This window comes from Bos indicus, chromosome 21, assembly GCF_029378745.1.
Source record: "Bos indicus isolate NIAB-ARS_2022 breed Sahiwal x Tharparkar chromosome 21, NIAB-ARS_B.indTharparkar_mat_pri_1.0, whole genome shotgun sequence".
In the NCBI taxonomy this organism is placed as follows: domain Eukaryota; kingdom Metazoa; phylum Chordata; class Mammalia; order Artiodactyla; family Bovidae; genus Bos; species Bos indicus.
The window spans coordinates 47,711,107-47,734,380 of NC_091780.1; the positions used below are offsets into that span (position 1 = coordinate 47,711,107).

The window sequence follows — 23,274 nt, forward strand, 5'->3', positions numbered from 1 at the left end:
AGTCTTCTCTTGATTGCTCATTTTCTTAATTCTGTTACTTTGATGGACCAAGTTTTAAATTTTGATGAAATCTGAGATATCATATTTTTTATTGGAATAGAATTGCTTTACATTGTTGTGTTAGTCTCTACTGTACAACATCGTGAATCAGCCATATGTATACATATGCCACCTCCCTCTCGGTGCTCCCTCTCAACCCACCTGCCTTTCCACCCCCTTTAGGTCATCGCAGAGCACCTAGCTGAGTTCCCTGTGTTATACAGTAGCTTGCCACTAGCTGTTTTACACAGGGTAGTGTCCTCCGTCCTTCCCACCCTCTCCTTCTACCCTGCAAATAGATTCATCTGTACAATTTTTCTAGATCCCATGTGTTGTTGTTCTGTTGCTTAGTCATGTCTCTTTGCAACCCCATGGGCTATATTCCATATATATGCATTAATATATGATGGTATAGCAATATTTTAATGTACCTTGTCTAGGAAATGTGTCCTCACCCCAAATTACAAAGATATTGTCCTGTTTTCCTCTACAAGCTTTATTATTTTAGTTTTTACTTCTTATCTGTGATTTACTTTGAGTGAACTATTGTGTATGATATTAGATTCAGGATCGTTTTCTAAACAGGTTAATATTCAGTTGTTCCAGCACTGTTTGTTGAAAAGGTGTTTTTTACCCCGTTGAATGGCTTTAGTGACGTGTTTTGAAAATTAATTGGCCATCCATGCGTGCTCCATTGCTAAGATGTGTCCAGCTCTTTGTGACTCCATGAACTGTAGCCCGCCAGACTCCTCTTTTCATGGGATTTCCCAGGCAAGAATACTGGAGTGGGTTGTCATTTCTACCTCTGTCAGATCTTCCCAATGAGGAATTGAGCCCGTGTCTCTTGCATCTCTTGCATTGGCAGGCGAATTCTTTGCCTTGTACCTGTTTATGAACATTCTATTCTATTTTAATCATGTTTTCCTATGCTTATGCCAGTGGCACACTACACTGATTGCTGTAAATCAGTGATGTCAGGCATTGCTTGTCCTCCAACTTTGTTCTTTTTTTAAGATTGTTTTTGTTATAGATTCTTTGTATTTTTCTATAAATATTAAAACCAGATTTTCAGCTTCTATAAAAAGCCTGGTGGGATTATAATTAGATTGTGTTGAATTAGTAGATCATTGAAATGGAGGGAGATTGACATCTTAACAATTTTTAGGTTTTTTTTTTTAATCCATGGTATTTCTCACAATCTTCTTGATATTAATAGTGTATTACATGGTTTAAATTGAAGAATCTTAAAAGAGTAAAATTTCATTTGCTATCACCCTTCTTAATGTATTGACATTTTTATTTATTTTGATTGAAATAAATTGTTTTTAAAAGAAATTATGAGAATTAAAAATAAACTCTATGTCTGTCCATTATTGATTTTCAGTATTCCCTATTTGTTAGTGTTGGAATGAATTTTCCTTATTTGTTATTTTTCTTTACCCAAATGACATCTTTTAGCCCTTCTTTCTTTCCTTCCATTCTTCTTTCCACACCTCCTTTCTTCTTTTCTTCCTTCCCTCCCTGCCCTTTCTCCTTTTCTCACTTCTTTCATTTGTTCCTTCATTTTTCCTTTCTCTCTCTCTTTCTCTTCTCTAATATACATCTGCTCTTCTTTAGTTCCATTCTTATTTATCTCCATATATTTTTATTTCACCCTCATTTTTAAGGGTATTGGTGGATGTGATGAATAAGATGTCTGTGAGAGATGTTGTGAGTGGTCTCCTGTATTCTAGATATATTCCTCCTTACCCTCAATGTATAATAGCAACTCTGCTTCCCCAAGGTAGTCAGAATTAGTTTCCGTAGCCTGTACATTTACCTCCTTCCTTACATATTGATTGAGAGGCATGAGGACCTCTACGTGGCCAGGTAACAGTTTCAACTTCCAGCATAATGGGATTTTTGTTAGATCACTAAGTAGAATTTCTCTCTCCCTTTGGAACTACCACCTGTGGATTAGCAGAATCTCAGTTTGCCAAGATGGGAAGCAAAAATCTTGCTATTGGATCACTCTGGGTAATAATAAAGCCATTCCCATATCAACCCCTTGATTCCTAGACCCATGAATACTGACTGTGAATGAAAAAGTACCATATGTTGGACTATGATTTGGAACATAAACATTGTCACAGAGAACCTTATCCTAGCTCCAAAAGATATTGCCAGGTACCTGGCACTATATTTAAGTCTTCAAAATTCTGTTTTCACTGTTGTATCAAGTCAGCTGCTTCATGATGCTGTGGAACTTGGTAAGATCAGTTTTCAGGAGCATGAGCCCAGTACCACGCTTCATGTGCTATGAAGTGAATTCCTTCTTAAGAACAGTGCTGTGTGGAATCTCATGTGAGGCCTTCTGTAAGTTCATGGGTTGCTGTTTTTGCAGAAGCGTTGCATTCAGAGAAGGCAAGTCCACATCCAGACAAAGTGTGTATTCTGGTAAGAAGAGTAAAGAGCAGTTTTAGTAAGAAGGTAGGAAAATGAAAGGTTGTGATCCAAGAGTAGAATTTCAGAGTTAAGGATTAAGGAGGACTAAAAACAAGATGCTGGCTGAGGATATTGTTTGAAGGTAAATTTTATTGGAATAAATGAGTCAAGAAATTGTAAAGCTAGAGTGTTGTGTGTGTGATTCTTGCTTCTGTCTAGAATATTGGCAAGCAAAAATTTTTTTTAATGTGGGAAAATTACCTTGATTTTCACATCACAGTGTTACAGATATGAAGCAAGTCATCCAAATCATTGCTTCTTAAACTGTCTGTGGTGAAAACTAGTTTTTAAAAAAATATTTTTCAAATGTGTTATGGACCACTACTTTTTTAACATACAATAAAAATGACTTATCAAAAGATGAAATAAAAAATATATAGACATGCAGAATTCAAGCAAACATTCTTTTAATGAGTTCAAAGCCATGAACTTTGCTCTGTGAAATTCCTGTAAAATGTTTGATTGCTGTTTCTGAATTTTAGTACCAGCTTCATGGCAGTGTCAGTTTCAGACCACTACTAGCCCATGGACCACACACTTTGAATGGATAACAGAAACTTCAAAAGTGAAAGGGTTGTTTAATGAAGGATTAGTGGACTGGAAATGACAGTTGGGAACCAGGAAAATTACATGGTCTTTTTTCCTGTCTGACATTACAGTATTTGAACATAGAGTAGGCTCTACTAGAGAGGGTGCAGATGAAGATGTCACTGGAAGTGACTAGTTTTTTTTTTTTTTTTTTTTTTTATCAAGCTGAGGAAATAAAGGGATTAAGCTTAAGAATGTATGGAAGTATTTTGGCAATGAAAAGTACTTCCAAAGTCCCCAGCATCAAAAGTGCAGGAAAGGTAGGTAAGAGAAAGAATTAAGGCAGGAGAGAATGCAAGTTTTAGGTGACTTGAGGGAGCTAAATACAGTGTTGACTTACTTTTCTACTGAAATTGCTCTTGATTCCTGTCAAATGGTTTGGATGATGTTCATGGGTTTGCATATATATATTATTTTTAATTAATTAATTTTTGGCTGCACTGGGTTTTCCTTGCTTTGCATGGGCTTTCTCTAGTTGTCGGAGAAGGCAATGGCACCCCACTCCAGTACTCTTGCCTAGAAAATCCCATGGACGGAGGAGCCTGGTGGGCTGCAGTCCATGGGGTCACTGAGAGTCGGACACGACTGAGCAACTTCACTTTCACTTTTCACTTTCATGCATTGGAGAAGGAAATGGCAACCCACTCCAGTGTTCTTGCCTGGAAAATCCCAGGGACGGTAGAGCCTGATGGGCTGCTGTCTGTGGGGTCATACAGAGTCGGACACGACTGAAGCTACTTAGCAGTCTCTAGTTGTGGTGAGCAGGGACTACTCTTCAGTGTGGTGTGTGTGGGGGCTTGTCGTTGCAGTGTCTTCTCTTGTGAAGAATGTGCTCTAGGGCATACAGGCTTCAGTAGTCAGCTCATGGGCTCCAGAGTGCAGACTCAGAGGTTGTGGTCTATGGACTTAGTTGCCGCACGGCACGTGAAATCTTTCCGGGCCAGGGGTCGAACCCACATCTACTGCATTGGCAGGTGGATTCTTATCCACTGTGCCACCAGGAAAGTTCTGAATATGTATAAAATGAAAACAGTATAAAAAATGTACAAATATTTTTTTAAAAATAGGTGAAATAGAGAATTCCCTGGCCCAGTGTTTGAGACGTTGTGCTTCTACGCATGGGGCATGGGTTTGATCCCTGGCCAGGGAACTAAGATCTGGCAAGCCATGTGGTACAGCCAAATAAATAAATAAAAATAGGTGAAATGATTGACTCTGTTGAAAAACTAGAAAGTGCCTAAATTTACAAAGTGTTTGCTAAATGGCAGTCACTAAATCAGACCACAGGTAATTTACTGCTTTCCTTTGGAGAATGCTAGTTATAGTTACATGTTCAAAAATAATTAGAGTCTTATCTCTCCAAGAGAATGACTCTTTCTCAACTTGTTGATACTTTGATTTATCACACAATTTTTTAGTTTTTCTCTTGTCATCTTAGAAGTTGAAGTGGTTGTCTGTTAGGATATCACAATGTTTGGGCAACATACATTATACAGTAAGAAAATTAAGAATGAGAACTTAAGTAATTGACAGCTGTATTGAGATTACAACATTTATAATAGCAAACAAACAAAGTTTGCAAACCAAGAGGAGGAGGCATCTGTGATTCCAGGAATACAATAACTGAAAAAGAGCTTAATAAACTATTAAACCATGGCTGTCATCCAGTCAGTACTAATACTATTTCCTGAACTCTGCTTTGTGTCTTACAATAGTATAAGAAGCATCTCTATCCTTTTGTGCAATAACTGTCAACTTAACATTTAGGTTATACTGTTGTTTGTTTATGGATTTTGAGAAAATCCACTGAAGTTTACTCAAGCACCAATTCATTACAATGGTATTATTTACTGAATTTTGTGTTCCTGACCATTAGCTAAGTACAAGGTTCAGCATTACAAGGTTATGACTGTACAGAAAGGATCAGAGTACCACAGCCTAGTAGTTGAATTAACCAGAGAAGTAAAGTCATCATCTTAGAAATAAATGGTTTTGCAGCACTGAAGAGATTATAGAAAGTGAATAAGCTAGATTAGACCTGTTTTATGTAGTAATTTTATAGTTTATTTTAATTATTTCAGTTGTAAAATATTGTTATACTGTTAATTAGTTCTGATTGTTCATAGTAAACTATTGAAATGCAATACTTTTCTGATATAATTCATAACAAAAACTCAAAGCAGTTCTATAGTTTTTATTAATGAAATTGAAGAGGAAGTGTTATTAGGTTTGAACTGTAGCTTTTAATTTAACTGCTAGAATTATAATTTCAAATCTATTTAATATTTTAGGTGATCATCCTAAAATCTGGAAATTGCAAACTAAGTTTTCTTAAACTGTATATAAACATATTTATAATTCAGCATCAGTGTAGTAAGTATAATTATAAGCATTGACAAAATAAATGATTCATACATTAGATGTGAAATATAATAGCCTCAGTGTTAAACTGTCATTTTCTTCTTGTTAGACCTGAAGGCTGGACCGACAGATTGAGATCCTTAGAAGCTGTGGCATAGTGGAAGTGGTGCCTCTTCCCAGGATACAACAGATACTGCTGAAATCAAGGGTTTCTGTGACTTTTGTTTTTCTCTTCTTTTTTGGGCAGCCTGTTCAGATTACTCCCCTTGATTTATCATCCTGCCCTTCTCGTCTTTTACTCCTAGAACAGTGTGTGTCTAATCCATACACAGCCAGTTAGAATACACTGAGAATTAGGATGGTAGGGAAGAGAGATCAAAGAGGGATGGATTGAATGGACAAATGATAAGTTAGCTTTTGCTTACTTTTCTATTCAGGGAAGTATTACTTGCATTTTTTATCTTTTTTAGTTTCTTATTTTATTAACAACTCAACGTTAATAATCATTTCTAGATATGTTCTGTTAGAATCCAGAAAAGGTGATTTCAAAACTCTCCATTTAGTTAGACTCTTCAGTCCTCATCCAAGAGTTTGGCAGTTCATGCGCAGGGCTTGCATGCAAGTGGCTTAAAAGCACTGCCAGAGTACTGTGAGTTAAAGGGAGAAGTTGGAGATCTGGTCTACCTGAAGTAGAGAAAGCTTGATGAGAACCTTGGACATTCACTTGATTCTTCCTTAGATTAAGGACCAAGCCTGAATGCAGTGCTATTTAATACAATATTCTATAATAATGGAAATATTTCTACATTGTTCACTTTGGTAGCCATGAACTACATTTGGTTCCTGAGCACTTTAAATGTGGCTAGTGCAAAAGAATAATTTATTTTAAATTTTATTTAACTTTAATTAATGTACAGTTAAATCTGAATAGCCACATATGCCTTCTGTCTATATATCTGTCAGAACAGCTCTAGGTAAAGATTCAGGACCTCAGATTAAGTTCAGAACTGGAATAGACCTGATAAAATAAATTACAAAAATAAATTTGATAGGTGCAAAGGAATTAAGCAATAACTTCACTCTTTTCTGGAGGAAAAATCCACACTCTTTAAAGAAAGACAGCATAATATAGATACCTTACAGTGAACCACCCACATTGACCAGCGTATAATTAAAAATACTAGAAGTAGATAAATGTGAGCCTCAGTCCAGAGAACACATAGTTAGCAGAAACAAATCTTGACATACTCAATATATTACACATTCAGAACAGTGCTTTGAAGAAGTTATTTTAACTTTCTTCCAAGACTTAAAAGAAAAGTGTTCCCAGTGTTTGAACTGCTGGGCAATATCAGCAAGGAAGCAAAACTCTAGAAAGAACTTAATTGTAAAACTAAAGTTGTAACATCTGATATGAAAACTTCGGTGGACATACTTAATAGTGGTTTAGAGATTGTACAGTAAAAGATTGGTGAGCTTGAAGACAGATCAGTAGAATTTATCTAACCTGAAGAAAAAGAAAAAATGATTATGAAAGAATATAATCTCTGTGATGTGTGGAACAGTATCAAGCATTCTAACAATGTTTAATTTCCAGATATTTAGGGATATTCTAGATATCTTATTCTTGTTAATTTCTCATTTAGTTCCCTTGTGAGCAGAAACATGCTCTATGATTTTTTTCACATTTATTGTGATCTATTTCAAGGTTGAGCACATAGTTTTTTCTTTCCATTGAGAAGAATGTGTATTAGGTCAGACAATGAAAAGTAAAAGTCAAGCCTTCTACAATGTTAATGATTTTGTCTAGATTGTCTCGCAGTTAGAACCAATTATGATTGCTGAATAGTGTAAAAGAATGAAATTTGAGCACTCATGCTATCTGATTTCAAGACTTGCTCTAAAACTACAATAATCAAGACTGTGCTTTGCACATGCACAAATCAGTAGAAGAGTGTAGCAAGCCCAGAAACAGGTGTCTATTGTGTGTAGTGTTAGTTGCTCAGTCATGTCCAACTCTTTGCAACCCCATGGACTGTATAACCCACCAGGCTCCTCTGTCCATGGAATTCTCCTGGCAAGAATACTGGAGTTGGTAGCCATTTCCTTCTCCAGGGGATCTTCCCGGCCCAGGGATAGAACCTGGGTCTCCCTGCATTGCAGGCAAATTCTTTACCAGGAAAGCCCCAGATCTTGTGTATAGTTCCTTAATTTTTTTTTTACATTTTTAATAGATTTATTGAGACTTACATGCCATAGTAATAGTAGTCTCAGTAGACATGCTCAGTTGTGTCTGACTCTTTGCAGCCCCATGTACTGTAGCCTCCCAGGCTCCTGTGTCCATGAAATTTTCCAGGCAGGAATACTGGAGTGGGTTGCCATTTCCTTCTCCAGAGGATCTTCCCAACCCAAGAGTTGAACCTGGGTCTCCCGCACTGCAGGCAGATTCTTTACCATCTGAGCCACCAGGGAAGCCATAAATACATTTAAAGTTATAATTCAGCATTTTTATTGTTTTCATAGAGTTGTATGTTCTCAAAATTTTGGAACATTTTCATCACCCCAGAAGAAACTTTATACCCATTATTAGTTATTCCCATTCAGTCCTGCAAAGCACCCCTCCACCAGCCCTAGGCAACCTCTAATGTACTGTCTATCTCCATAGATTTACTCTTTGGGACATTTTATGTAGTGGAATCACACAAATTGTGACCTTTAGTGACTAATTTCTTTGACTTTATACAATGCATTTACAGTTCACCCATGTGGTAGCATGTATCAGTACTTTTATAGCTAAATTAATCCTTTTTAAATTGCCAAATAATAATATGGATATATCACATTTTGCTTGTCAGTTGATAGATAATTTATTTCTACTTTGTGGTTATTGCAAATAATTCTTCTCTGTTCATTTACAACTTTTTGTGTGAATGTATTTTTTTTCACTTTCTTGAGAATGTACCTGGAAGTGGAATTTCTGTGTCATATGGCAACTATAACTGAAAAGTGGCCGTCTCTTTCCAACTGATGTCATTGTGGTGAGTCATGGAGACAGTCCAGGAAGGTCAACTAAATATGCCACGAATGTTCCTGCCAATTGAGAGTGTCAAATTGGTTGGGGGTTCATTTGGTTGCTGTAGATCCGTAATTGTTTTCTAGAATTTCCACAAAGCTTTAGTCCATATGTTGTTTACTTTTTGTTTCCATTGAGGAGCTTATTTGTCCACCGTCTTGCAGGTGTCATTCTGCTCATTGTCATTTTGATTTACATTTCCCTAATGGCTACTGATATTGACTATCTTTTCTTGTGCTTATTGGCCATTTATATATGTTTTTTGAGAAATATCTATTTTGGTCCTTTGCCCATTGTTTAGTTACATTTTTATTCTTCCTTTTGTTATTAAGTAGTAAGAATTCTTTTTGTATTGTAGATACAAGATTTTTCTTTTTAATCAGATACATCATTTATAAAATATTTTTCCCTTTCTGTGGGTTATCTTTTCCCCTCTTAATTATATGAGCAACCATGTGCAACACACAAGTTGTTCAGCATAGTCAAGTCCCATTTATTTTTTTTCTTTTGTTATTTGAAGGCTTAAAAGGTTATGCTGAACCCAATATCACTAAATTTACTCCTGTTCTTCCCTAAGATTTTTATACTTTTATTTCTTACATTCAGATCTGTGATCAAATCTAAGTTAATTTTTCTGTATGTACTAAGAACGTTGTCTAACTTTATTATTTTGCTTGTGACACACTTGACATTTGACCAAGGCATCAGGCCAGTCCACTGTGGAAGGATAGATTTACAGCAAGTAATAGTGGAACAACAGCTCAGTATCACTATTAATTAAAAGAATTAATATCACTAGAATTAAAAGGAACCTTAACTCTCTCCTTACACCATACTCAAAAATAAAGTCAAGGTGGATTATAAACTTACACAAGAAAACTTAAACCTTAAAGATGTTGTAAGACACCAGGGGTAAATATCTTTATTACCTCAAGGGAGGTAAACTTGTCAGAAAGGACAGAAAGAGCTCCAACCATAGCAAAAACAAAAAAAAAGTGATAAATTTAACTTTGACAGAATTAAAAGCTAATGCTTGTCAAAAGCCAACTTTAAGACTATGAAAGGTGGGACTTCCCTGGTGGTCCAGTGGCTGAGATTTTTGTGCTTCCAATGCAAGGACCTAGTTCTGTCCCTGGTCAGGGGACTAGATCCCACATGCTGCAACCAAGAGTTCACCTGCCAAAGCCAAGTAAACAAACAACAAAAGATAAGCCATAGCCTAGGAGAAAATATTTGCAATTCATGTGTCTGACACAGGACTTGCATTGCTGCTGCTGTTGCTGCTAAGTCGCTTCAGTCGTGTCCGACTCTGTGCGACCCCATAGACGGCAGCCCACCAGGCTCCCCCGTCCCTGGGATTCTCCAGGCAAGAACACTGGAGTGGGTTGCCATTTCCTTCTCCAATGCATGAAAGTGAAAAGTGAAAGTGAAAGTGAAGTCGCTCAGTCATGTCCGACTCTTAGCCACCCCATAGACTGTAGCCCACCAGGCTCCTCCATCCATTGGACTTTCCAGGCAAGAGCACCGGAGTGGGGTGCCATTGCCTTCTCCATGTGAATAAAAAGAACCCAAGAAAAAAATTGACCAAAGACTGGAAGAAAAGCTTCACAGATGTTCAGTGAACACACGAAAAGATTATTATAATTTGTGAACAGGGAAACACAAAGTTAAATGTGATACCACCTCACATACACAATGGCATCTGAAATTAAAAAGACCAACAACAGTAAATGTTGGCGAGAGTGTATAGCAACTGAAACAAGGACCCATTGCTAATTGGAATGTAAAATGGAACAACCAGTTTTGAAAACTACTTGACAGTTTCTTAGACACTTGAACAAGATATACTTTGTGACCTAGCAAGTCCGTTTCTATGTATTTATCCAAGGAAAATGGAAAAAAAAAAAAAATATATATATATGTATATATAATGCTGTAAGAATTTTAGAGAAACATTTATAGGAGCTCATTTGTAATATTTAAATACTAAAGACAATTCAACTGTCATTTCCTTAGGAAGAATATGGACAAATACATACAATTACATACAGTGGAATATTATTAATATTTTACACGAAAAGAATGACATACTCAGGCACACAAAAGCTTAGGTGACTCTCAAATACATATGTTGATTGAAAGAAGTCAAAGGATTGCAACTAAAGATTTTATTGTATTTTTACAAAGTTAAAAAACAAGTGAAATTACTCATGGTATTAAAGAAAATTCCAAATATTCTTTTCCACTGGTCTAGGACTTCTGCCAGTATTTAACTGGTGTTTGTGAGAACTGCTGCATTTGTAGATGTATTCTTGATGCACCATGGAGAGAGTTGTACTCCACGTCCACCTACTCCTCCATTATCTTGTCAGCCTCCTCAGATACTACAAATCAGAACAATGGTAGCCTATGGCTGTGAATGGGCTTCCCTGGTGGCTCAAATAGTAAAGAATCCACCTGCAATGCTGGAGACCTGGGTTCAGTTCCTATTTTGGGAAGATCCCCTGGAGAAGGGAACGACAGATTGGGAGCACCAAGACCTTTCTGGTGTGATGTAAATATTATATATCATCATCCAAAGATTTTGTGTATTCCTGTATTTTAAAATTATTTTAAGTATAATTTTTTTCAGTTTTTATATTATGCTGCATTCATGCTTATATGTATACAATAGCCTAAATATTGATTACTGATATATACTTTTAATTTTAGATCAAAATTAATATAGAAAAATAAGATTTCTTAAAAAAAAAAATCACATCATTTATTCTTAAGCATGTATTATATAGCTTCAGTGAAGCAGGTGCTGGATTTGTCCCTGGGATTGTAGGTGGCTGTGAGGGAGAATGACAAGCAGATGGTTGTAGATGAGAACATAAAGGCCAGTGAATTCAGAGAGGGAAGGAGGGGATGGTATTCCTCAAGAGGGCTTCCCAGTGGGCCTGGTGTTGTGTGGATAAATCATATATGTACAAAAATGTGTTGAAAGGCATGAAAGTTGAAAGGAATATTCATATCTTGGGGACTGTGGATAATTTATCATGTCTGAACTAGAGCAGGTATACAATTGAGGAATGAGATATGACACTTAATTTTAATTCTTTAAGCAATGAGAAAACCAATATACAATATCAAGATAGGGCAAGTAGGAATTAGTGTGATTAGAGTTGTATTTTAGAAACACCTTTCTGGAGTATTTGTTAGCTCTGAGATCCAGCCTGAAAACACGTGCATGCACACATAGCCATTCTTTTTTTTTTATTATCATTGGAGTATAGTTGATTAACCATGTTGTGTTTCAAGTGTATAGCAAAATGATTCAGTTAGGTATGTATATACACATGTGTCTATTCTTTTTCAAGTTCTTCTCCTATTTAGGTTATTACAGAATATTGAAGCAGAGTCCCCTGTGCCATAGAGTAGGTTCTTACGGGTTATCTATTTTAAAGATACCAGTGTATACATGTTAATCCCAAACTCCTAATCTATCCTTCCCTGCAGCCATCCCTACCTATAAGTTTGTTCTGTAAGTCTGTGAGTCTTTTTCTGTTTTGTAAATAAATTCATATGTATTTACTTTTTTACATACCACATATAAGTAGTATCATATAATATTTGTCTTTGTATGACTTACTTAGGATGATAATCTCCAGATTTGTCCATGTTGCTGCAAATGGCATTATTTCATTCTTTTTGATGGCTGAGTAATACTCCATTGTACTTATGTACCGCATCTTCCTTATCCGTTCATCTGTTGATAGGCAGATAGGTTGCCTCCATTTAGGTTGCATGTATGCTTTCAAACCATGGTTTTCTCCAGCTATATTCCCAGGAGTGGGATTGTTGGATCATATGGTAGGTCTGTTTTTAGTTTCTTAAGGGCCATCCATACTGTTATTGGTAGTGGCTCTACCAATTTACATTCCCACCAATAGTATAGAAGGGTTCCCTTTTTTCCACATCCTCATTGCTATTTATTGTTTGCAGATATTTCTATAGTGGCCGTTCTGACTGGTGTGAGGTGGGATCTCATTGTAGTTTTGATTTGCATTTCTTGAATAATTAGCAGTATTGAGCATCTTTTGATATGCCTCAGCCATCTATATGACTTCTTTGGAGAAATGTCTATTTATGTCTTCTGCCCATTTTTTTATTGGGTTGTTTGTTTTTATGGTATTGAGCCACATGTGCTATTTGTAAATTTTAGAGACTAATTCATTGTTGACCTCATCGTTTGCAAATATTTTCTCCCTTTCTTTGGATTGTCCTTTCGTTTTATTTATGGTTTCCTTTGCTTTCCAAAAACGTTTGAATTTAATTAGGTCCCATTTTTTTATTTTTATTTTTATTACTCTAGGAAATGGATTGAAAAAAGATACTGCTACAACTTATATCAGAGAACATTTTCCTTGTTTTCCTCTAAGAGTTTTATAGTATGCAGTCACATATAGGTCATTAATCCATTTTGAGTTTATTTTTGTGTATGGTGTTAGAGTGTTCTAACCATTTTTTTCATGTGGCTGTCCAATTTTCCCAGCACCATTTATTGAAGAGACTCTTCTATTGTGTGATCTTGCCTCCTTTGTCATAGATTAATTGACTGTAAGTGTATGGGTTTATTTCTGGGCTTTGTATCCTGTTCCAGTGATCTATGTTTCTGTTCTTGAGACTTCAGACTATACTGCAAAGACATAGTCATCAAAGCAGTGTGGTACTAGCACATTCTTTTTTAAACTCTCTTGATGATATTGATTTGCAGTCTGCTTTGAGAACTACCAGATTAGAGGATAATTTGAAAGAACTTGAGACTGAAGACATGACACTTGCTCTCACAGTTAATGAAAAAGTCAGAGGCTGAATGAAAGGCATGACATTGGGGATAAAAAATAAAGCATGTTGAAGGACTAAGACTTCCTCCAACTTTAGGATAAAGATAGGAGGAAGCTTAAGGTGACTTTCAGGTTTAGTAAGGATGATTGGTTAAATGCCATTTATAAGCAGGGAATCCAGTAAAATAGGAAATACATATTTAATATCACCTAATTTTTAGGTACCCTGCTGTGTAGCAATGAACAGAGACTTTGGGCTCTACTTTCTTGGAGTTTGCAGTTTATACAAAGTAGAAATAGATATTTGCATGTGAAGGCCTGATGATTTCAGATCTTTTTGTAAATTCATACATAAATATATTTGTTATATAACATAGGTATAAAAATATGTGTATGTATGTGTATATATATATATATGTATCCATATATATGTGTATGTAGCTTTTATAAGGTCTTCATTTAAAACAATTCCAATGTTAATAAAAGAATAGCAATTTTTGTTTTATATTCCTAAAGAGAACATTATGATTTTAGATATAATGTTACTGTTAGAATATGCTATTAAAAGTTGAGAAATAATTGCCTAGGTTTTTATCAGTTTCGCTTAGGTTCAATGAACTGAGTTAAATGTAGTAATCCTGAATGGTAGCTAGTTCACCTTCCATTCTGATCTATGTTACATATTTCCTTAAAGTTCAAATTCTAAAACATCATCATCATCAACTTTTTCTGTAATTCTAGCTATTACATTGCTTTTACTATTTTCCTATGTGTGTATATTATAAATTTTGTTGATAAACAGTTATTCTGCCTGCAATTGAATCCTCCTTATTAGTTGCATGAGTTTAAAGGAGGTATTTTTACTCTGTTTCTGTTTCCTTCTCTGTCAAATGGTTAAATATATAATCTATAGGGTCCACATGAAGATTGACTGATTTAATACATGTAAAGTTTCTGGCACATACTGATTTCTCATTGAGGGTTCGTTGACTATCATTAATAACATGTGTTAACCTTTATCTTGAAACAGAGATGCAAATCATGATTTTTCAAATGAATACGTTTTATGAATACAGCTAACAAAATAATCTTAACCAGTATTACAAAAATGATATTTCGATAGCATAGCTTACTAAATACCTATATACATGTTGACATCTTTTTAAGTAATTATTATGTTTACTAATAATCTTTTTACATTGTGATTTTAATCTTTTTTGAGCAATTTAGTTGTTTAAAATGAGTATAAATTACTGTATTTGCTATTAAATCCTTATTTACTTTCACATGTTTTTGAAATGTTATATGTAAATATAATTAAGATATATATGTATAAATATGTACAAACATGTCACTGTCTGGCATGTTGCCTGGTAATTGCCGGTATATTGCTTGATGAGTGTTTACTGAGTAATTTATGATTCGTCTGTATGTGTATGTGCGTGTGCACGCACACAGGTGTGTATCGCCTGTAACATAAGTGTTTTCAGAGACTCACATAATTATTGTTTTTCTTTTTTTAATCTTTGTTTTTTTTTTAAACTCTGAGTATTGTATACATTATTCATTTAACCAAACTGCTGATATTTTGCCAGGGCTTTGAAGAAGAAACAAGTTACCTTTTTGAATTGGAAAACTATTCCAAGTTATTTTGCTGTGAGAAAAGCATTCTAGTTATTATTTTTAAATCCAAAATGAAGTGTTGTTTTAAAATTCTCCTAAATGAAAAGGAATAAAGTTATTTATATAATCCTAAGTGCTTCCAAACATCTACAGCTCAAAGTTCATAATTCACATTGACACCAAAGTGTAATTTCTGTTTTGACTGGAAGAGTCTGGTATTATTTTTTTGTCTTCAAGGGAAAGAGTTGTATAACATCCAAGTGGGAAGATGTTTGATTGTAATGCAATCAACATGATTTGTGAGTGAAAGCAGATTGTACAGGAAGAGAAACAGCAGCTGTTAAAAACCTAGACAGTATTAGAGAATTCTTAAAAAAAAAAAAAAAAAAACTCTTTCAGGAAATAAACATGAGGTGAGACAGAATCATAGCAATATATTTTCTGTTTGATACAGTTCTTCACAATTCGGGGTAATGAGTAAAAGGAAATTACTGGTGAATATAATGTCTTATAGTAAATATGGATCAAATCCTTTAATAAAAATTTTTCATTAATTTTTTATATACTTTATGTCTTTAGTTCACTTATGTATAGAATTAGTTTTGTTTGCAGTGGCAAATTTAATTCTTTTCTTTTTATTAGTGATACTATAGAATCATGAGCCTCTGAGATCATTTCACCCTATTACAACAGCTGTCCATCTTTTTTTATCTATATCCCCCACTCATTTACTCCTCCTCATTTTATCTTGCAGGGAATCCCAGACATAATGTCCTTTTCATCTATAACTTTTATTGTGTATCTCTTAAAGATGTGGCACATATATACCCAAGCACATGAGTGCATGCTCAGTCACTCAGGCGTGTCCAACTGTCTGTCCACCAGGCTGTAGTCCACCAGACTCCACTGTCCATGGAATTTTCTGGGCAAGAATACTGGAGTGGGTTGCCATTTCCTACTCCAGGGGATCTTCCTGACCTAGCGATTGAACCTGCATCTCATGCCCCACCTGGAAAGCCCTAAAGATGTGGACTTTTGTGTAAAACATAATTACAGCACAATTATCATACCAAAAATATTAACAGTTCTTTAATATTGTAAAACATTCAGTTAGTTTTCAAATTCCAATAGTCTTTTCCTCTTTGTTTTGAATCTGTATCTAAAATAAGAATCACATGTTGCAAATGATTGACTTGACTCTTAGGACTTAAAAAAAATTTTTTTTGTAGTACAGTTGCTTTACAATGTTGTGTTAGTTTCTGCTGTACAGCGAAGTAAATCAGCTATATGTATACTTATATCCCCTCTTTTTTGGATTTCCTTCCCAGTTAGGTCACCACAGAGCATTAAGTAGAGTTCTCTGTACTATACAATAGGTTCTCATTAGTTATCTGTTATATATATAGCAGTGTATATGTCAGTCCCAATCTCCCAGTTCAACGGCCCCTGCTTCCCCCCAGGTGTCCAAATGTTTGTTCTTTACTTCTGTTTCTATTTCTGTTTGACAGATCAATTCATCTGTACCGTTTTTCTGGATTCCACATGTATGTGTTAATATATAATAGTTGTTTTTCTCTTTCTGACTGACTTCGCTCTGTACGATAATCGCTAGGTCCATCCATGTCTTTGCAAATGGCACAGTTTCATTCCTCTTTATGGCTGAGTAATATTCCTTTGTGTATACACAGCACTTCCTTATCCGTTCCTCTGCTGATGGACATTTAGGTTGTATCCATGTCCTGGCTGTTATCAATAGTGCTGCAATGAAACTGTGACAATATACAGATAGCATTTCATTAAGTTCCTTTTAAGTATTAAAACATTTTAAGTATAAAAAAATGTTTAAAAATCCTCCTAGGTCTTAATTTATGCACTAGAACTTTTAAGAACATTGTTTGGCACAATATGAACAGAGAAGATATTGTGTTATTTATTATTAATTGTGTCAGTTCGAAATGAAGCTGTCTTAAAACCATAGAAGAAATTACATATTACTTAATTTAGGGACATTCTTCTTCCCTAGCACTTGTTTTGTTTCTTTTCATTCATTAAATTAGGGAAAATTATTAACACCTGAAAGTGTAACACTTTGGGACACTTGCCACATGGAGTGGTCCCTGGGCCTTACCTTCTGTCCCTCTTATACTGCGTGGCAGTGAATACTGAGCCCAGGTACAAAATGTGAATAAATGTCCTCAGCACAAAAATAGCTTTATTATATTTATCGTTTTGGTTACAGTTTTTCATATAAACTTTGGCCTACAAGTACCCTTCCCCTCCCCTCCCCAGTCTTTTCAGAAAGTGGGAAAATCTATGAAGAATAAAAATTTAGAGGAAACCAAAAAAGAAAGAAAGGAAACCTAAATAGTTACAAACATACCAGTTAACTAGGGATCTAAGACCAGGTATAGAACTCCAAGGCTAAAAACTTGAATTTTATTGCCCTTACAAGGGTTGATGATTGGACTACTTGTGATGGGACCAGACCCTTGCATGTATTTCCAAAATCATAGAAAGACCCTCTTTTTAGTAAAAAAGAATCTAGGGGGAAAAAACCACTCACTGGTTTAGGAAAGGATAAGGAGGTTTGTCTTTGGTCTTGACTGAGCAAAGGGCTCAAGCATCCTGAGAAATCAAAGGATTGGACACTCAGCATAATAACCATCATGATGAGAATTCACAAACTAAGACATTTAGATAAACGTCTGCACTAGTTGAGTAAAACTTTGGATCACCTTGCAAGAAACAAATGCAAAACCAGTCTGGACGTTCTTCCACACACAGGTGGACAAAACTTCTACAAAAAAGAATTCTCCATGTAAGGAGACAGTCTACTATGAAACACAATTAAAAGAGTTAGACCATTTAGAATTTGAGATAATAGGAAAAAATGAAAGAGTATGACACTTGCATGTTTAAACAGAGACATCATCAAGTAATACATATAAAAGAAGAGCACTGTGAAAAGTAGATGGACAGAATTGAAGAAGCATACAAGGAAATATTTAGAACTGAAAACTAGTCATTGACATTAAAAGATAAGTGAACAAAGATATAGACAGAATTGGAGATAGAATCAGGAGTCTCAATTCACTAATGGATGATAGACGCTCAGAATTCACACACACACAGAGAAATGGATATTAAAAGATATGAAAGGAAAGTGAATAAACCCAATATATGACCTATAAGAATTTCAAAATGGGAACTGGGTAACAATTCAAGATATAACAGCTATGAGTTTTTCAGGTTTGAGAAGCATAGAGAATATCTAAATGATTTAAATAAATCCATCTCTTCAACTATAGAATTGAACTCTAAAGTTAAACTACAGATTTTAAAGCAACCATTGAGTAAAGACAAACGTATACAAGAATGATTATTAGACTAATATTGACCTCACATTAGCAACAATAGATGCCAGACTGAGGCAGAACAGCATCGTCAGAGTACTGAAGATACAACTTTTGTCGTAACAGTTCTATCCAGTAAAGAGTGTCATGAAAACAAAATAATCACCTTTTCAGGCAGAATGTCTCACTAAGAGATTTTTAAAAGCTATGCCTCTTCAAAGAGGGACTTGAACCCAGAAGGAAAGCTCAGAGGGTTTGATAGGGGACTTACACCTATTCTTGTATGAATAGATAATTTTATATAAGCTATTTCCAAAAATAAAATAAGGAAACTTTGTGAGAGTAATCCAACCTTGATAACAAAACTGGAAAGGATAGCCCAGAGAAGGAAAGATACAGGTCAGTTTCATTTAAGAATATGTACCCCACAATCTGATATATTAATATAAAATCCTTGGAAACCCATTTAACATATATATTTTCATACGCATATACACATTCACATGAATGTAAATAATATGTAACAAAATTCGTCTAAGTGGTTATATGAGAGAAGCATTCCTTTTAAGGTCACGAGCAAGAGCGGAAGAATAACCACCACTTTTTTTTTTCTGGCTACATCTGAAATACATCCAAAGTCCAACTGCTGCACACTACCTCCACTGCTCCCTACCATCCTAGTCTGAGACACATCATCTCTCTCCTGCACTGCTCAGTAGCCTCTCAGCGAGACTTCCCGCTTCTGTCCTTGCCTTCCTTAGAATCTATTCTTTACATTGCAGAAGGAGTGAGCCTACATTGAGGCAAATCGTGGTACTTCTTTGTTCTAAGCCCTCCAGCAACTTTCCCACACACTCAGAGTAAAAACCCTGGTCTATAATATCTCAAGGCTCTTCTGATCTCATCTCCCAGTATTCTGTCCCTTGCTTATTTCACCCCTGCTGTATTCTTCCCCTTGTTAAAACTCGAATATGCTAGACAAGCTTCTACTTCAGAGCCTTTGCACTCAGTTGTTCCTTTTGCTTGAACCACTGCTTCCAAAGATCTGAAGACTTACTTCTTTGTCTTCTTAGTGTCTTTATTCAAGTATCTTTTTCTCAATTAAAGTTTCTCCTATTTAAAGTCATAAAAGATTTCCTTCCTACTGTTTTGGTATTCCCTATATTTATTTTTGTCCATAACATTTTCACCTTCTATCATACTATGTATTTCATTTATTTTATTGTCTCTTTTCCCATCTGGAATATGAGTTCCATGCGGGCAGGGATTTTTATCTATTTTGTTAAATGCCATATCCCCCACCATTTATAATTAAACCTAGCACAGGATAAGTGCTTAATAAATACCAGTAAATAAGTGAATATCAAGAGTTTGGTAAGACTTTTTCTTTTAAAAGAATTTGTATGTTACTCAAAGTTGGGAAATACTGATACAGATTGCTGAATAATATTGAGATCAGAGGCAGAAAATATTAGAAGAAATACTCATTTGGATTATGACTGCATCTTGATTTTGTATCATAATAATGATTTTTAATTCATTATGACATCTAACACTTGCTGGGTAATGCAGAAGTAACTGTCTAACTCTCAAACTAATAGGTGTACTTACTTATTGGTTATTAAATATCCTCCTTTAAAACTAGATAAACTAAGGAGTGATGTTTTAAAATATTTTACTGAACAATAGATTTAGTAATTTATTTCTTTACAAATCACCTTTGTATCATCATATGGTTTTAATATGCAGCATATCAGTTTTATATCCTATACAGTCATTGTGAAAATGTTTGACATATTTATATTACAATCTCATTTTTAAATGACATAACATTTTAATGATTTTTTTGAATGTAGATGCTTCTGTTAGTTCATTTATGCTTTTATCATTTCCTTTTTACTTACATTTTTATGTATTCCCAATAGGTCAATGTCGTTTCACATCTATTTTATCACTTGTTTTACTTACAAGTAAGGTTTAGTCAAAATAGGATTAAAAACAATTGTTTCCTTAGTTGTTTCCAAGTCATGTAGCACTCTGTGGCTGTTGTTTTTTCTCAACTGTTTCTTTAGATATTTCTAAAAATATGAAAATCTCATATATATTTTTATGATAATTTTTATTTTAAAAATTAATAAAGTTCCTCACAGAGTATTATATCATAGTTTATTTGGAACCTACTATCATTTTTAGAAGTATATTTTTAATTCAGCCAGCAGATACACAGTGAAAATCATTTGGTCAATGAAGAAAATAATAATTTAATCTTAATTTTACAAGAAATGGGTATTTTTCTAATTTATATGGTAGCATTTAGATTAATAAAAATCAAAACTGAAAATTGCAATTGAATGTGCCAGAGTACTGTACGCAATATTATTTTGTTCATTTTCAACAGTGCTTTTCACTTACTATTCTTATTGCAAAGGATACTTTTTGGGAGAGTAAGATGGTATTATTTACATCAATTCATGTGGGTTTGTGAAAAAAATGCCGTGACTCCTTTACTTAATGGGATTCTTTCCCTGTGGCAGTGCAAACGGCTGGAGCAGGAGCTTCATCATCTGAAAGAGCAGAAGCAGACTTCAGCAAACAACATGAGACATCTGACTGCTGAAAACAATCAAGAACGTGCATTGAAGGTAAATCTCCATTCCTTCTTGCAGGCAAATTAAGGCTGTAAGCCCTTGGTGCCAGCTTTCTGTGCTGCATATATCGGTTGTGTACATTTCAGCAGAAGTGAGCTGTGGTGTTTGCCAACAGCCCCCTCTTTAAACACAGATACAGCACCCTTCTGTCACGGTATTATTTTATTTCGTGTATGTGTACATGAAAACAACAGATTTTCTGAATTTCAAGTAGTGGTATATTAACAACTTTAGGTTCATGCTCATTGTGATTTCAAAGTACGTTGTTACCTTTAGTGGTTAAGAAAAAGTGGCCACTCTGAAAGAAAAAAATATATAATGGGCTTTTTCTTTGCATCAGTAATTATTACAGTAATTTTCTAAATGACTTATAATATTAGTGACCCACAGAATTGACACTCCTTGAAAGGTACATGAATATGTTTGGGAATTGAAAGAATACTTAAGATGTTACCTACAGCAAAAAATGAAAGAAAGAAAATATATTCTATTAGAACTTGAAACAAGTAGAGTATATATCATGACAAAAATTCTGTTTGATTTTAATATAGATCCTATAGTTAATGAAAAAGGACATTATTTCAATTTAACTAATTATCTTTTTTTCTTAAGATACTTTTCATTCTCTTTTTTGTCTTTGCCCTGGTTCCTAGCATAATGCCTGTGACATAATAGAGGCCCCTGCCCTCAAGGTGCTTACGTTCTCATTAACGGGTTAAAAATAAGAACACAGCATAGCCACAGGAAACAAAATGTTCATCGTTGTTGTTAATGGCACAGTTAAAGAAAAATGTGCTGTCAAGAAGTTTGTATTGTATTTTGTTGTCTTAAATTCGTTTCTTGCTGCAGATTACAAAAGAACATCATGTCATTAGAAGGGTAAGTCAGTAAACCAGAATCATCAACCAACGTTGAGGAAAATGGTGGCATTTGATGTAGAAATATTTTTAATCTGTTTATGAAGTATGAGGTTTGGTTGAAGATGGATTTTCTACAAAGTATATTAGCTTCGTTCTCAGCAGTGTGTGTGTGTAATAACTTTGCTATTACTATTTAATGCACTTTTCTTTTTTCTCTCAAATTTATAGACAGACCAGAACAATAAATGGGAAAGAAAAGAACTGTAGATTGCTATGATTATTTTTCAGTTACCCAAGGAATTGTCTATTGTATGAGTAAAATTAAGCATATAATTACTTAGATGTATATTTGCAAATCAAAGGTAAAGTTCTTTTAGAGAGAGCCTCCATCATGAGTGTTAGTTTATCAGCCTTAAGGGACAGGTATTATGTGCTCTTGTTTGACATGGCTATCAGTATTTAAAATAGGACCTAAAATAAGAATTCTAGTTTGTTAAGTTAATAATAATTGCATGATATTTATTCTGGCATTTTTGTTTGTGTATTTATGTTAAATTGAATTAAATGATAGCCAGTATGTGTAGAGAGAAAAAGATGCATAGTTCCAAGAGATTATTAAAATTAGAAGGCAAATTGTAGACCAAAAGAAACCTGTAAATTCAACACAAAATAAAAATAAACCCCCATAAAATCATTCTTTAGTTATCTTGTGCCATAATTCCTCATAGAAAACCTTTAAGTTTATTATTAAAATTAGGTCATTTATAATATATCTGCTTTATTCTGAATCATTTTTTTAAATTTTTCTTACCTTTCAGGGTCTTTATTCTTTATTTAGTCCTTTTATTATTACACTTCATGTCTTTAAATTGCCATATAAGATATGGATAATAATAAGTTTATTACCAAGCTGTTTGGTGAACAAACTTTCTCCTTTCTAAGCAATATGCTTATCTCTTAAAATACATTTACAGGTGTCATTTTAAAAAAATGTTAACTGTAAATATTTGACTAGTATCTAATGAAGTTGAGGAAGAATTTTTAAACAGAATCTGTCTCTAGTAGATTTCAGTCTGCCAATAATATTTCTAGTATTTTAACATAAGTGGTACTATTATTAATATCACTGATAAAGGTAATATAAATTTGAATAGGATGATAGCTGAAGTTTTTGTGCTTTATTACATTGCATTATGCTATAATTCTTAAAGGAAACAGTCCTACAGGTATGTTGGAAAAAATCAAAGTTAATGGTTCTACATTACATAGAACTTTCCAAAGTGATGACTGTGGGAAATAACATGATTATTATACATGGATACATTATATGTGGATACTTTTTAGTAATCTAGTGCCATTTGAATGATATCTTTGTTTATCCTAATAACCAGGAAATGCTTTGTAAATTATTTTTTG

General features: G+C 34.4%; 1 protein-coding gene across 5 annotated transcripts in view; it reads left to right on the forward strand.

Annotated features, from left to right (window-relative positions):
- Positions 1 to 23,274, forward strand: part of MIPOL1 (mirror-image polydactyly 1) — a 307,526-nt gene that overhangs the window by 123,643 nt on the left and 160,609 nt on the right. For all 5 annotated transcript variants that reach the window (XM_070775479.1, XM_070775475.1, XM_070775476.1 and 2 more), the window contains one exon: positions 20,885 to 20,992. In XM_070775479.1, coding sequence (XP_070631580.1) covers positions 20,885 to 20,992 — 108 coding nt within the window. The remainder of the gene's footprint in view (positions 1 to 20,884; positions 20,993 to 23,274) is intronic.